Genomic DNA, 16018 nt, shown 5'->3' with positions numbered 1-16018 from the left:
AGAACTGAATACAGTATTCCAAATGTGGTCTCACCAGCGCTCTATATAAGGGGATCACAATCTCCCTCTTCCTGCTTGTTATACCTCTAGCTATGTAGCCAAGCATCCTACTTGCTTTTCCTACTGCCCGACCACACTGCTCACTCATTTTGAGATTGTCAGAAATCACTACCCCTAAATCCTTCTCTTCTGAAGTTTTTGCTAACACAGAACTGCTAATACAATACTCAGATTGAGGATTCCTTTTCCCCAAGTGCATTATTTTACATTTGGAAACATTAAACTGGAGTTTCCATTGCTTTGACGATAGTGGTTTTATCTACAAAATAACATACAGTGGTACCTCTACTTAAGAACCTAATTCGCTCCATGACCAGGTTCTTAAGTAGAAACATTCTTAAGTAGGAGCAATTTTAATGTAAAAGCAAATAATGTGTGCAAACCCACTAGGAAAGAAATAAAAGTTTGGAATTTGGGTGGGAGGAGGAGGAGGAAGAGGAGAGACGATGCCGAAGGAAGAAGGGGAGGTGAGGGGAATCAAAAAAATCTAAAACTTTAAGTCTTTTAAAAAGGGGGGGGGGACTCTGAGACGGCAAGGAGGAGCACGCACCTCCCACACACCGAAGCTGCTTCTCATACACTGCGCCAGAGAGAGAAACCCAGGGGTAATGGCAGGAAACTGGCCGGGCCTTCGTGCTGCTCTCAAATTTGTTGGGAAATTTTTAGGGGCTCAGGTTTTTAAGTAGAAAATGGTTCTTAAGAAGAGGCAAAAAAATCTTGAACACCCGGTTCTTATCTCGAAAAGTTCTTAAGTAGAGGCGTTCTTAAGTAGAGGTACCATTGTATACTGAACATACAGGTACTATGGGCAGAAGTCAAACAAATAGCAAATTATAGCAGAAAAGAACACACGGAGAGAGAGAGAGAGAGAGAGACACACACACACACACACACACACACAAACAGGGCGTCTTCTTATTTATATTTATTAGATTTGTATATTTATTAGATTTGTATGCCGCCCCTCTCCGAAGACTCATTTATTCATTCATTTATTTATTTTTAAAATATTTTTTATTGAATTAATTTAAAACAAAACATACAGTATACAAAATACACATACTGTATTTCTTGGAGTACAAGACACACGTTTTCTTCCCTAAAAGAGGCTCAAAATTCAGGGGTGTATTTTACTCTGTAGCATTTTTCGAAGCTTTTTTTTTTCCCTAACTAGGTGCTAACAATCTTCCCAGCTCTCACCTTGCAGGTTCTTTCATTGTTACTCTTTGTGAAGAATGTTTCCCAAGCCCTTTGCAGGGTGTTTTTTTTTCATTGCTCGTAACTTGCTCCAAATGTTTCTTTCCAGCCCTAACCAGGTGCTAACAATTTATTTATTTATTTATTTATTATTTGGATTTGTATGCCGCCCCTCTCCGAAGACTCGGGGCGGCTCACAACAAGTGAAAAAACAATCCAATACATAATCCAATTAATTAAAATATTTCAATTTTTTTTTAAAAAAACCCTATAATAACATACACACACACAAGCATACCATGTATAAATTCAATGTGCCCAAGGGGAGATGTTTAGTTTCCCCATGCCTGACGGCAAAGGTGGGTTTTGAGTTTACGGAAGGCAGGAAGAGTAGGGGCAGTTCTGATCTCCGGGGGGAGTTGGTTCCAGAGAGTCGGTGCCGCCACAGAGAAGGCTCTCCCCCTGGATCCCGCCAACCGACATTGTTTAGTTGACGGGACCCGGAGGAGGCCCACTCTGTGGGACCTAATTGGTCACTGGGATTCGTGCGGCAGAAGGCGGTCTCGGAGATATTCTGGTCCGATGCCATGAAGGGCTTTAAAGGTCATAACCAACACTTTGAATTGTGACCGGAAACTGATCGGCAGCCAGTGCAGACTGCGGAGTGATGGTGAAACATGGGCATACCTTGGGAAGCCCATGATTGCTCTCGCAGCTGCATTCTGCACGATCTGAAGTTTCCGAACACTTTTCAAAGGTAGCCCCATGTAGAGAGCATTACAGTAGTCGAACCTCGAGGTGATGAGGGCATGAGTGACTGTGAGCAGTGAGTCCCGGTCCAGATAGGGCTGCAACTGGTGCACTAGGCGAACCTGGGCAAATGCCCCCCTCGCCACAGCTGAAAGATGGTTCTCTAATGTGAGCTGTGGATCGAGGAGGACAATATTCCCAGCTCTTACCCGCTTGCAAGCTCTTTTAATGTTACTCTTTCTGGATAAGGTTTTTTAAAAGCCCTAACCAGGGGATAAAATAATGTGCTGAAACTGACCAGGCTAAGGACGTTAGCTAGAGGTAAGCAGATTTCCTCCGCCCCGCCCCCCCCCCCCTATTTTCCTAGCCAAAAACTAAGGCACGTCTTATAACCCGGTGCGTTTTACACTCCAAAAAATACAGTATGTACAAGACCAACGTACAAAAAATTATACACTAAAAATTACAGCCAAAACTTTGCTGACACCCCCTCCCCTCTCTCTGATCAGGCCCTCTTTGCTTACCAGGTATCAATAATGGCTTGGATCTCAGGCCAGCGGTTGATGACATCCTGGTACTGATCCATTGTGCGTTGGATGCTGGGCAGCAGCAAAAAGGCTTGTTTCTGGTCGTGGGACTGTACCTCTGCCATCAAGGCTGGGAACAGAAGAGGAAAAGAACTTAGCCATTATTTTTCCGGTCACAATTCAAAGTGTTGGTTATGACCTATAAAGCCCTTCATGGCATCGGGCCAGAATATCTCCGGGACCGCCTTCTGCCGCACGAATCCCAGCGACCGGTTAGGTCCCACAGAGTTGGCCTTCTCCGGGTCCCGTCAACTAAACAATGCCGCTTGGCGGGACCCAGGGGAAGAGCCTTCTCTGTGGCGGCCCCGGCCCTCTGGAACCAACTCCCACCAGATATCAGAGTTGCCCCCACCCTCCTTGCCTTTCGCAAGCTCCTTAAAACCCACCACTGTCGTCAGGCATGGGGGACCTGAGATATTCCCTTCCCCCTAGGCTTATAGAATTTATACATGGTATGCTTGTTTGTATGATTGGTCTCTTAAATTGGGGTTTTTTAAGATTATTTTTAATATTAGATTTGTTACATTGTCTTCTTTATTGTTGTTAGCCGCCCCGAGTCTTCGGAGAGGGGCGGCATACAAATCTAATAAATAAATAAATAAAATATTTTTTTCCTTCCGTTCGAGACGGTCCAACTCTTACAGACTGCCTGCTCTGGTCTACGCAGCCTTCTTGGCAAGTTTTTTTTTCATGAGTGGGTTTGTCATTGCCTTCTTAATAGGGCTGAGAGGCGGTGACCGGCCCAAAGTCAACCCCGAGAGGGAGAGGAAGAGAGAAGGGCTGGGAATTGTGAAGCAGGATTATGACCTCTATGTTTTGGGAAACTACCATGAAAGCTCCAGAGAAAAAGCAGAAACAGGAGAAAAAAAAATTAAAATTAAAATTGGGAGACATTTTCCTACATTGTGCATCGGACTCTGGGGCTTCCTCTAGCTGGTGCTGCAGACTTCTCAAAGCTGTTTGCTTAGAGCTCAGGAGAGAACCCAGGGTAGCTTTCATCTTCTTCAGCTCCACCAGATGCGGGAGGAGCTGTTCAGGAGCCTAAAAAGGAGGGGGGGAGATGAAGAAAGCAAAGGCGAATTATACACATTCAACCTCATTTACTGAGCTAGGAAAAACATACTCGGAGCCCAGAAAGGAAAAAAAAAATATCAAAATTTTGCTACCAGTACAGCGTACCTGACCGTACCCGTAGCAGCCCATCACTGCTCTCAGTACACATAAAAGAAAATATATACTGCTCAAAAAAATAAAGGGAACACTTAAACAACGCCGACGCCGCTGCCATTCCTCCTCCTGCTTGGCGGCTGTTGCTGCTGAGCATGATTGATCTGCCGGACACGTGATGGAGGAAGAGGCTGTCCCGCTGCAGGAACGGGCGGGATTGAAGGGGGGACCTGCCTTGTCTTGCCTTGCCTTCTAATTAAGTCGTGAAAATCCTGGATGGCCCTGGCGGAACCCTTGGTTGAAAAACACTGCTCTGGAGGCTTCAGAGAAGCTTCCTGAAGCCCAGAGTGCAAAAAACGGCCCAACAGGCAAATTGGAAGTGCAAAAAACCAGACTTCCCTTTTGCCCATTGTGCTGTTTTTTGCACTCTGGAGGCTTCAGAGAAGCTTCCTAAAGCCCCGGCATGTGAAAAACAGCACAACAGGCAAATCGTAAGTCCGTTTTTCTGAACCTCCTGTTTGCCCGTTGGGCCATTTCTTCCACCATCCCAGGCTTCAGTGAGGCCTGTGTGAATGCATAGGGTTGGGTTGTGCGCATGTGCAGGGGTAGCACAGGGGGAGGGAATTGGTGTGGCACATGTATGTGTGCTAGCACACGCACCCTTTTGGCACACGAACCAAAAAAAGGTTCACCATCACTGTCATAGAACAAATGTTGGTGTTGCTTCCACTTCCCTCCCCCCATCCCCCAAAGATTTCCCCTCATTCCGCTTAGTTTTCCCCTCAGCCGCTCCGAGTATTCGGAGAAGGGCGGCATGCAAAAATAATAATAATAATAATAATAATAATAATAATAATAATAAGTCCCAAAGAGTTGGCCTTCGTTGTCGTTTGGCGGGACCCAGGGGAAGAGCCTTCTCTGTGGCGGCCCCAGCCCTCTGGAACCAGCTCCCACGAGAGATCAGAGTTGCCCCCACCCTCCTCGCCTTTCGTAAGCTCCATAAAACCCACCTCTGTCGTCAGGCATGGGGGGAATTGAGATATCCCTTTCCCCCTAGACCTATACAATTTATGCATGGTATGTTTGTGTGTATGTTTGGTCTTTAATAAGGGTTTTTAAATTATTTTAAATATTATATTTGTTATATGTTGTTTCGTTACTGTTGTTAGCCGCCCCGAGTCTACGGAGAGGGGCGGCATACAAATCTAATAAATAAATAAATAAATAAATAAATAAATAAATAAATAAATAGAAACATAGTAGTCAGACGGCAGAAAAAGACCTCATGGTCCATCTAGTCTGCCCTTATACTATTTTCTGTATTTTATCTTAGGATGGATATATGTTTATCCCAGGCATGTTTAAATTCAGTTACTGTGGATTTACCAACCACGTCTTCTGGAAGTTTGTTCCAAGGATCTACTACTCTTTCAGTAAAATAATATTTTCTCACGTTGCTTTTGATCTTTCCCCCAACTAACTTCAGATTGTGTCCCCTTGTTCTTGTGTTCACTTTCCTATTAAAAACACTTCCCTCCTGGACTTTATTTAACTCTTTAATATATTTAAATGTTTCGATCATGTCCCCCCTTTTCCTTCTGTCCTCCAGACTATACAGATTGAGTTCATGAAGTCTTTCCTGATACGTTTTATGCTTAAGACCTTCCACCATTCTTGTAGTAGTAGTAATAATAATGATGATAATAATGATAATAATAATGATAATAATAATAATAATAATTCCTTAACAATGATGATTAAGATGGAAGGGAGGTTGAAGGGTCTCCCAAACAATCCAAACGAATTTCATCCGTCTCATCTTTTCAGAAGAATCCAGCAAATAGGACCCAGAGAGGCACACCCTACCTTATAGAGGGGAAAGCTAATTCCATCGCATATATTGAGAAAGGCCCGGTTTTCAGAAAGTGCTGTCCAGCTTAAGCGATGGATGGAAAGTTTGTGGGCTGGGATGTGTTCAGACCTGAAAGACAATGGCAGAAAGGAGGGGATTTTGCCCCCACCTGCAATTGAACCTACCTCACACTGACCACCGTTAAGTCATGCAAATGCTCTATGCATGTAAAGAAAAATCAAGCCTATTTTCTTTAAAAAAAAAAATCTGGGGCCAACAATGCTCCCGAAATTTTGCAACAAGGAAAAGCAAGGAAGGATAAAAATGATATCCGGTCAACCTCATTTATAGGAAATGACCCTCAGGAGAAGAGAAAATGGGATTACCGTATTTTTAAGAGTATAAGACGCACCTTTAGTTTTTGGGGAGGAAAATAGGGGGAAAAAGTCTGCCTACCAGGTAGGTAGGTAGGTAGGTAGATAGGTAGGTAGGTAGATAGACAGACAGATAGAAGATAGATAGACAGACAGACATACAGACAGATAGACAGACAGATAGAAGACAGATAGACAGATAGTGAGAAGACAGACAGACAGACAGACGGATGAATCTGGCTTGCATTCTTAGTCTGTTCAGCTTCAGCACATTATTTTATCTCCTGGTTAGGGCTGAAAAAGCCTTTTTCAGAGGGAGTAGGATTGGAAACAAGCCTGCAAAGATTTAGTGCAGGAAAAACTGCTTTGGGAGTAGAAATTTAAAAAAAATACAGCAAGCCAAGAAGATCGTTACCACCGTGCTAGGGCTAAAAAAAGCCTTTTTCAGAGGGAGTAGGATTGGAAACAAGCCTGCAAGGACTTAGGGCAGGAAAAAGCCTTCTTTGAGGGAGTATGGAAGCCGGAAGATCATTAGCACCTGGTTAGGGCTGGGAAAAAAAAGCTACATTTGGAGTTATAAGACGCACCCAAAGTTTCAGCCTTTTTTAGGAAGGAAAAAAGGTTTTTCTTATACTCAGAAAAATACAGTATTTTACTGCTAAGAACCTAAGAAGAGCCCTGCTGAATCAGGCCAAAGCCCATCGAGTCCAGCATTCTGCGTCACACAGTGGCCCACCAATTGTCCATGGGGATCTTGAGCAGAAAGAGAAGGCAAGACCCTCCCTTTCCCTTGACCCCCAACAAATGGTACCCAAGGGAATCCTGCCTGCCTCAAGCAACATAGAGGCGGCGCATGGACGCACCCATCTAGCCCATCTGCTTTTCGTCCTCCACCACTTCCTCAAGCCATCCAAGTCATATCTCCCAGCTGATTTATTTCTCAAAAGGGGAAAAATGGGTAGTAACGTAGGTCTCTTTTCAGCTTTGGTGGAAAAAAAGGAAAGTCCCTGGAAAACAGACTCAAAACATCCACTTCCACCCCCCATCAGAGTTACACCCAGCCATAGCGAGACGCCTGGAGATGACTCACCCAGCTATCTGACGGGTCAGCAGACAAGGCAAGGCAATGTTTTTGAACTGCTGGATCTCGCGGCGTACCCGGTTGTGAAGCTGCTTGGTCTCCAGCTGCACCTGTTCGGCCTGAGGGATCAGTTTTTTCTGTACGAAATCCTGGATCTGGAAGGAGAGGCGCGCTGTAAGTCTACAGGGTTACGGATACCTTTGAAAAGTGTTCGGAAACTTCAGATCTTGCAGAATGCAGCTGCGAGAGCAATCATGGGCTTTCCCAAATATGCCCATGTTACACCAACACTCCGCAGTCTGCATTGGTTGCCGATCAGTTTCCGGTCACAATTCCAAGTGTTGGTTATGACCTATAAAGCCCTTCATGGCACCGGACCAGATTATCTCCGGGACCACCTTCTGCTGCACGAATCCCAGCGACCAGTTAGGTCCCACAGAGTTGGCCTTCTCTGGGTGCCGTCGACTAAACAATGCCGCTTGGAGGGACCCAGGGGAAGAGCCTTCTCTGTGGCGGCCCCAGCCCTCTGGAACCAACTCCCCTCAGAGATTAGAATTGCCCCCACCCTCCTTGCCTTTCGTAAGCTGCTTAAAACCCAGCTCTGCCGCCAGGCATGTGGGAACTGAGACACACTTCCCCCTAGGCCTTTAAAATTTTATGCATGGTATGTCTGTATGTATGATTGGTTTTTATATAATGGTTTTTAAACTGTTTTTAGTATTGGATTATTGTTATATACTGTTTTATTACTGTTGTTAGCCGCCCCAAGTCTGCGGAGAGGGGCTGCATAAAAATCCAATAACTAACTAACTAACTAATTAACAACTAACCAACCAACCAACCAACCAACCAAATAAGCAGGGAAATAATTTTCAGTAGAAGCCAGACTGCCAGCAATCAATCAATCTCACGGCTTTTCAGAAAGTTGTTGTGGCTTCAGAACAGAAAGGCGTAATCCAGGATTTTCCCCAACCTTTTAAGATATGCGTGGACTTCAATTCCCAGAATTCTCCAGCCAGCCAGCCATGAATTCTGGGAGTTGAAGTCCGCCCCTCTTAAAGTGGCCAAGGTAGAGAAGCTCGGGTGTAATCTACAGGAGGTGGACAAAAAAATGGAAACACTTGACTTTTTGGCATCATGTTTGAACATGTTCAAATCAATCAAAACATGACATATTTTTATGTGTTTTTTAAATTAATTGTTATTTGATATGTTTTTTTAAACTACCTTTTTTTTTTTTTACACAAATTTAAGGAAATTGGTTATAACCTAGAAATGGCAGACCTCTCCGACTTTCAAAGAGGCCAAATTGTTGGTGCTCGAATGGCAGGCGCTAGCATAACAGAAAGTGCCCGAATGTTTGGCGTTTCAAGAGGTCATGTCTCAAAAGTAATGACTGCTTTTGAAAGAGAAGGAAAAACGTCCTTAGCCAAGCACAGGTCTGGTCAAAAGTTGAAGTTGTCGGAGAGAGATTATCGGACTCTAAAGAGAATTGTTAGAGCGGATCGCAAGACCGCAGCTCCTAAAATCACTGCAGAGCTCAATAGACACGTACAGAACCCAGTTTCCACAAAAACTGTTCGAAGGGAGCTTTACAAATCTGGATTCCACGGAAGAGCTGCAAGGTGTTTCCATTTTTTGGTCCACCCCCTGTACATCACGGTCTTCAACCGTGGCAACTTTAAGACTTGCGGACTTCAACTCCCAGAACTTCAACTCTGGGGGTTTATTTATTTATTTATTGGATCTGTATGCCGCCCCTCTCCAGAGACTTGGGGCGGCTAACAGCAATAATAAGACAGCATATAATAATAATCCAATACTAAAAACAATTAAAAACCCATTATTATAAAAACCAAACATACATAGATACATACCATGCATAAAATTGTAAAGGTCTAGGGGGAAAGAGTATCTCAATTCCCCCATGCCTGGCGGCAGAGGTGGGTTTTAAGTAGCTTACGAAAGGCAAGGAGGGTGGGGGCAATTCTAATGTCTGGGAGGAGTTGATTCCAGAGGGCCGGGGCCGCCACAGAGAAGGCTATTCCCCTGGGTCCCGCCAAGCGGCATTGTTTAGTTGACAGGACCCGGAGAAGACCCACTCTGTGGGACCTAACTGGTCGCTGGGATTCATGCAGCAGAAGGCGGTCCCGGAGATAATCTGGTCCGGTGCCATGAAGGGCTTTATAGGTCATAACCCACACTTTGAATTGTGACCGGAAACTGATCGGCAACCAATACAGACTGCGGAGTGTTGGTGTAACATGGGCATATTTGGAAAAGCCCATGATTGCTCTCGCAGCTGCATTGAAGTGCACAAGTCTTAAAAGCCGCCAAAGTTGGAGAAGGTTTGAAATCTTAATATCTCAAATCTTAAAGGAGCCAAACGGAGGATGAACGGAGGCCTCTGACGGATGGTGCGAAGGGGAATTCTCACCTCAGCCTGGTTCTTGCGAAGCTGGGATTTGAGAAACGAAGTGCCTTTGATAAGGGCCCGGATATGTTGCTGTTTCTCATTCTGTAGGAGGAAAGCAGAGAAATAGACCCACGAGATGACACGTCCCTCCACAAATTCTCCTTTCCCTCCTTTACTGGGAGTTTGACTAGAAGTTTTTATCTTTTTCAAAGCGTTTTCACGACTCCAACAGGCAAGCGGTCTTCAAACTTAAAATTTGATTTCAAAACTTAACAAGGCCAAAAGTGCGAGATGTTGACTTTTTACTAGAGGTCCACCCACTTAAAATGCTTGAAAAAGTTTGTTCTCAGTTTTAAAAGGGCCATTACAAAAATAAAATAAAGGTATAACAAGCAGGAAGAGGGAGATTATGATCCCGCTATATAGAGCGCTGGTGAGACCACATTTGGAATCCTGTGTTCAGTTCTGGAGACCTCACCTACAAAAAGATATTGACAAAATTGAACGGGCCCAAAGACGGGCTACAAGAATGGTGGAAGGTCTTCAGCATAAAACGTATCAGGAAAGACTTCATGAAGTCCATCTGTATAGTCTGGAGGACAGAAGGAAAAGGGGGGACACGATCGAAACATTTAAATATGTAAAAGGGTTCAATAAGGTCCAGGAGGGAAGTGTTTTTAATAGGAAAGTGAACACAAGAACAAGGGGACACAATCTGAAGTTAGTTGGGGGAAAGATCAAAAGCAACATGAGAAAATATTATTTGACTGAAAGAGTAGTAGATGCTTGGAACAAACTTCCAGAAGACGTGGTAGATAAATCCACAGCAACTGAATTTAAACATGCCTGGGATAATCATATATCCATCCTAAGATAAAATACAGAAAATGGTATAAGGGCAGACTAGATGGACCATGAGGTCTTTTTCTGCCGTCAGTCTTCTATGTGTCTATGATACAAAAGCGTGAAATAAAGCAACGTCCGATCTTGGACCTTGCCTCCAAGTTTCTTGAACTTCAAGCCTGCTATCATGACCAGTTGGAGCCTGAATCTGCAGAGGACTAGCCAGAGCTGGAGCCAATGGAGATTGAGGGGCGGCTTCGTTGGCTTTGGAGCAATGTGGGGAGGAACAGGATGAGGCAACCCAGGGCCTCTCAGGATTGGGTTGGCTTGTTAGCAGGGAGGAACGGGGGCAGGCTGACCAAGAGAAGGCAAGCAGTGAGGAGCGACGGAGCTCAGGCAATGAGCGTTCCTCCCCCTGCAATCCCCAAGCACGGAGAGTGGACAAACCAGATGAGTTGGGAGAGCACTCCACTCCTCCTCACAAGGCACACCTGGGGACTGAGATTTAAAGGAGGCGTTTGATGGGAACAAATGCTAAATTTGTAGAGTTTGGTGTGCCGATACAGGCATTTGGAGTTTGTAGGACTGCTTGCTCCTTCCTTGTTTCGTGGACTCATTTCCCTGTTCCGTTGCTTTGCTGCGCTGGGCGCAGCCAGAGGCTGCTGTGTTTGTGTATGTGTCTGTGTGTGCTTTGCTCTGGGACATGCCAAGAACGTGGGAGCGTTTTGGGGGAAAATATGAAGCATGAAAGGGGAGTTTGAGGATTCAGAATACTATGAAATTTGGAACAAACTACAGTGTTCCCTCGATTTCCGCGGGGGATGTGTTCTGAGACTGCCCGCGAAAGTCGAATTTCCGCGAAGTAGAACCATTTTTGGCTATGGACAGTATAACAAGCCATCCCTTAATATTTCCCATTCCCTTAACAACCATTTACTCACCGTTATTACTGGTACTCACCATTGAATAAGACACTTAGTGATCCTGATTTTTATAAACATAGAAACATAGAAACATAGAAGACTGACGGCAGAAAAAGACCCCATGGTCCATCTAGTCTGCCCTTTTACTATTTCCTGTATTTTATCTTACAATGGATATATGTTTATCCCAGGCATGTTTAAATTCGGTTACTGTGGATTTACCAACCACGTCTGCTGGAAGTTTGTTCCAAACATAATTATTTATTAACAATAATTATTTTTTTGTTATTTATTTGCAAACATTATTAGTTTGGCGATGATGTATGACATCATCGGGTGGGAAAAACCATGGCATAGGAAAAAAACCGCGAAGTATTTTTTAATTAATATTTTTTGAAAAACCGTGGTATAGGCTATTCGCGAAGTTCGAACCCGCGGAAATCGAGGGAACGCTGTATATGATTGGCTTGCAAGGAGAAAGCAAAATAAACCTGTCGATAATTAATTTAGTAGTGTAAATATGATGATTCTTAACTCTATTAAAAGGGAACAATTCCATCAATGAATAATAAGTAAATACGTTAATGAAAAAGATTATGTAAATATGGTAATGAAAAAGATTACATACGCATGGATTTATTGTCGGTGTAAAATAAGCTGTATTATAACCCTAGATTAGAGGTTAGGTAGTGTAGTTGTATGGCATGGTATGGGGTTGTGTTTTGTCTGTGTATGTGGGTTGTTTTTTTTTTTGCTGTTTTTAAATCTTTTGAGAAGGAAGGAAGAAAGAGAGAGAGAGAGAGAGAGAAAGAGAGAAAGAAAGAAAGAAAGAAAGAAGAGTTTGAACTCTTAGGTTGCTGCATGACTCTTTTTGGATTATGCCTTGTCCAAGGTCATCACAACTGCCCTCCTCCTCCCATTTCTTTCTCCTCCTTCCCGCACACCTACCACTAAATGCCGGAAGTCCAAGATGCGCTGGCGTTTCACCTGCAAGTTCTGCAGTTCTGCGTACCGGGCCTTCACGGCTTTTTCAAGTTTCTGGCATCCCTGCAGAAGCCCATCCCTGTATCCTTGCAATCTCACCGCCCGGAGCTCCAGCTCAAAGACCGTTCTGGATTGGGAAAGGAAGAGACTGAGTCAGCCTAATTTATGGAGCCGGTTGTTTTCGTAGGCATTTGAGAATTAAGTAACAGAGTTGGAAAGGACCTTGAAGATCTTCTAGTCCATTCATTCATTCATTCATTCATTCATTCATTCATTCATTCATTCATTCATTCATTAGATTTGTATGCCGCCCCTTTCCGTAGACTCGGGCGGCTAACAACAATAAGAAAACAACATATAACAAATCTAATATTTAAAATAACTAAAAACCCTTATTAAAAACCAAACATACACACAGATATACCATGCATAAATTGTATAGGCCTGGGGGGAAGAAATATCTCAATTCCCCCATGCCTGACGACAGAGGTGGGTTTTAAGTAGCTTACGAAAGGCAAGGAGGGTGGGGGCAATTCTGATATTTGGGGGGAGCTGGTTCCAGAAGGTCGGGGCCGCCACAGTGAAGGCTCTTCCCCTGGGTCCCGCCAAATGACATTGTTTCGTCGACGGGACCCAGAGAAGGCCCACTCTGTGGGACCTAACTGGTCGCTGGGATTCGTGTGGCAGAAGGTGGTTCCAGAGATTTTATTTTATTTATTTATTATTTAGATTTGTATGCCACCCCTCTCCGCGGATATTCTGGTCCAATGCCATGAAGGGCTTTATAAGTCATAACCAGCACTTTGAATTGTGTTTTAAACATTAGATTTGTACATTGTTTATGATTGTTATGAGCCGGAGAGGGGCGGCATACAAATCTAATAAATTATTATTATTATTATTATTATTATTATTATTATTATTATTATTATCATCATCATTATTATTATTACCTGGCCAGGATGGAGTGCTCCGATCCATCAGACAGGAGACTGTGCATCTCCTTAACAAGGGCTTCCAGATGTGCCAGCAGGCCTTTCTCCTCCGCGTGTAGGGGGATCTGCTTCACACACAGCACCTCACACTTGCTCCAGCCCTCCTGTCCCATGCAAAGAAAAGAGACCAAGGTGGGGATTCCCCCCTCATTGCGTGTACGGGAAATCCACCAGGTGAATTCGATTTGCTAACCGAAACAGGCTGTTCCAACTGCAAAAATGGACTTTGGGAAAATAGGCTTTTGAGATCCGATGTATTCACCTGTATAAGAACCTGGAGAGAAGGTAGCTGGTCTGCAGAATCTGCGACGTCTTGCAGGTGCGTGCTGTCATAATGGAACCTAGGAAGAGAGCAGAATGGGGCTTGCCGATCATACATGCCGATGGAAATCCCAAGAGCCAAGTTTATTTATTAAATTTGTATGCCACCCATCTCACTCTGGGCTTCCACATCCACATCTATCCGTCTATCCGTCTGTCCGTCCATCCATCTATCCATCCATCCATCTATCTAATCTAACACCTATCTATCTATCTATCTATCTATCTATCTATCTATCTATCTATCTATCTATCTATCTATCTATCTATCTATCTACCTACCTACCTAATCTAACACCTATCTACCTATCTACCTATCTACCTACCTATTAAATTTGTATGCCGCCCCTCTTCGCAGACTCGGGGCGGCTCACAGCAATAGTAAAAAACAATGTAAAATACAAATCTAATATTTAAAAAACTAAAAACCCATAACTTAAAAAACCATACACACAACATACCATACATAAACTATATAGGCCTGCGGAAGGTGCCTTAATTCCCCCATGCCTGATGGCAGAGATGGGTCTTAAGAAGTTTACGAAAGGCAAGGAGGGTGGGGGAAATCCTAATCTCCGGGGGGAGCTGGTTCCAGAGGGCCGGGGCCACCACAGAGAAGGCTCTTCCCCTGGGTCCCACCAAACAACATTGTTTAGTTGACGGGACTCGGAGAAGGCCCACTCTGTGGGACCTAACTGGTCGCTGGGATTCGTGCGGCAGAAGGCAGTCCCGTAGATATTCTGGTCCGATGCCATGAAGGGCTTTATAGGTCATAACCAACACTTTGAATTGTGACCGGAAACTGATCGGCAACCAATGCAGACCTCAGTTCTATAGAGGAATCATTGAATCTGTCATCTGCAACTCTATAACTATCTAGTTTGGTTCTGCAACCCAGCAAGGCCAACACAGACTTCAGAGGAGAATCAGAACTGCAGAAAAAACAATTGCTGCCTTCCATTGAGGACCTGTACACTGCACGAGCCAAAAAAGAGGGCAGTGAAAATATTTACGGACCCCTCACATCCTGGACACAAACTGTTTCAACTCCTACCCTCAAAACGTCGCTACGGAGCACTGCACACTAAGACAACTAGACACAAGAACAGTTTTTTCCCCAACTCCATCACTCTACTATACAAATAATTCCCTCAACACTGTCAAACTTTTTACTAAGTCTGCACTTCTATTTCTACTAGTTTTTTCTCATCATCCCTATCATCCTTTTCCTCCCACTTAGGACTCTATGACTGTAACTTGTTGCTGTATCCTAAGATTTTTATTAATATTGGTTGTTTCTTCATTGCTTATTTGACCCCTATGACAATCATTAAGTGTTGTGCCACATGATTATTGACAAATGTATCTTTTTCTTTTATGTAAACTGAGAGCATATGCACCAAGACAAATTCCTTGTGTGTCCAACCACACTTGGCCAATAAAGAATTCTATTCTATTCTATTCTAAAAGGGAAAAAAAAGCAATTCCATGAGGATTCTTGCTAACAATGGATATTCCTTCAATTTTATCCTGGGAAGGACACAATCATCAGGCCTTTCTCAGCCAAAGCTCAGGACCTACTTGAGAGCAGCCACATCCTGGGAGATGTTGATCTTGTCCGTCACCTCCCGCATCTTCATTGTGTTCTGATGGGCCAAGTGCTCCAGAGCTGAAAGGATATGGGCAGGAGGATGGGTACCGACAACTTTCTGTAGAAAGATGCAAAACAATAGCTGATACAGTGGTACCTCTACCTGCAAACGCCTCTACTTACGAACTGTTCTAGATAAGAATCGGGTGTTCAAGGGTTTTTTTTGCCTCTTCTCAAGAACCATTTTCCACTTACAAACCCAAGCCTCCGAAACTGTAACTGGAAAAGGCAGGGAGAAGCCTCTGTGGGGCCTCTCTAGGAATCTCCTGGGAGGAAACAGGGCCGGAAAAGGCAGGGAGAACCCTCCGTGGGGCCTCTCTAGGAATCTCCTGGGAGGAAACAGGGCTGGAAAAGGCTGGGAGAAGCCTCCGTGGGGCCTCTCTAGGAATCTCATGGGAGGAAACAGGGCTGGAAAAGGCAGGGAGAAGCCTCCGTGGGGCCTCTCTAGGAATCTCATGGGAGGAAACAGGGCTGGAAAAGGCAGGGAGAAGCCTCCGTGGGGCCTCTCTAGGAATCTCATGGGAGGAAACAGGATCAGAAAAGGCAGGGAGAAGCCTCTGTGGGACCTCTCTAGGAATCTCCTGGGAGGAAACAGGGCCAGAAAAGGCAGGGAGAATCCTCTGTGAGGCCTCTCTAGGAATCTCATGGGAGGAAACAGGGCCAGAAAAGGCAGGGAGAAGCCTCTGTGGGGCCTCTCTAGGAATCTCCTGGGAGGAAACAGGGCCAGAAAAGGCAGGGAGAAGCCTCTGTGGGGCCTCTCTAGGAATCTCCGGGGAGGAAACAGGGCCGGAAAAGGCATGGAGAAGCCTCCGTGGGG

General features: G+C 44.5%; 1 protein-coding gene across 1 annotated transcript in view; it reads right to left on the bottom strand.

The window, feature by feature from the left end:
• HAUS5 (HAUS augmin like complex subunit 5) overlaps positions 1-16018 on the bottom strand; it is a 33993-nt gene that overhangs the window by 951 nt on the left and 17024 nt on the right. The window contains exons 10-18 of the mRNA XM_070763969.1: positions 15132-15259; positions 13492-13570; positions 13188-13333; positions 12199-12361; positions 9506-9586; positions 7078-7223; positions 5628-5742; positions 3497-3635; positions 2532-2664 (exon numbers count right to left, since the gene is read on the bottom strand). Of these exons, the coding sequence (XP_070620070.1) occupies positions 2532-2664; positions 3497-3635; positions 5628-5742; positions 7078-7223; positions 9506-9586; positions 12199-12361; positions 13188-13333; positions 13492-13570; positions 15132-15259 (1130 nt within the window). The remainder of the gene's footprint in view (positions 1-2531; positions 2665-3496; positions 3636-5627; positions 5743-7077; positions 7224-9505; positions 9587-12198; positions 12362-13187; positions 13334-13491; positions 13571-15131; positions 15260-16018) is intronic.

The sequence above is a fragment of the Erythrolamprus reginae genome, chromosome 11 (genome assembly GCF_031021105.1).
Source record: "Erythrolamprus reginae isolate rEryReg1 chromosome 11, rEryReg1.hap1, whole genome shotgun sequence".
NCBI classification, from domain to species: Eukaryota; Metazoa; Chordata; class Lepidosauria; order Squamata; family Dipsadidae; genus Erythrolamprus; species Erythrolamprus reginae.
The sequence above is the reverse complement of the archived record's forward strand: the minus strand, read 5'-3'. Positions and strand labels throughout refer to the sequence as shown.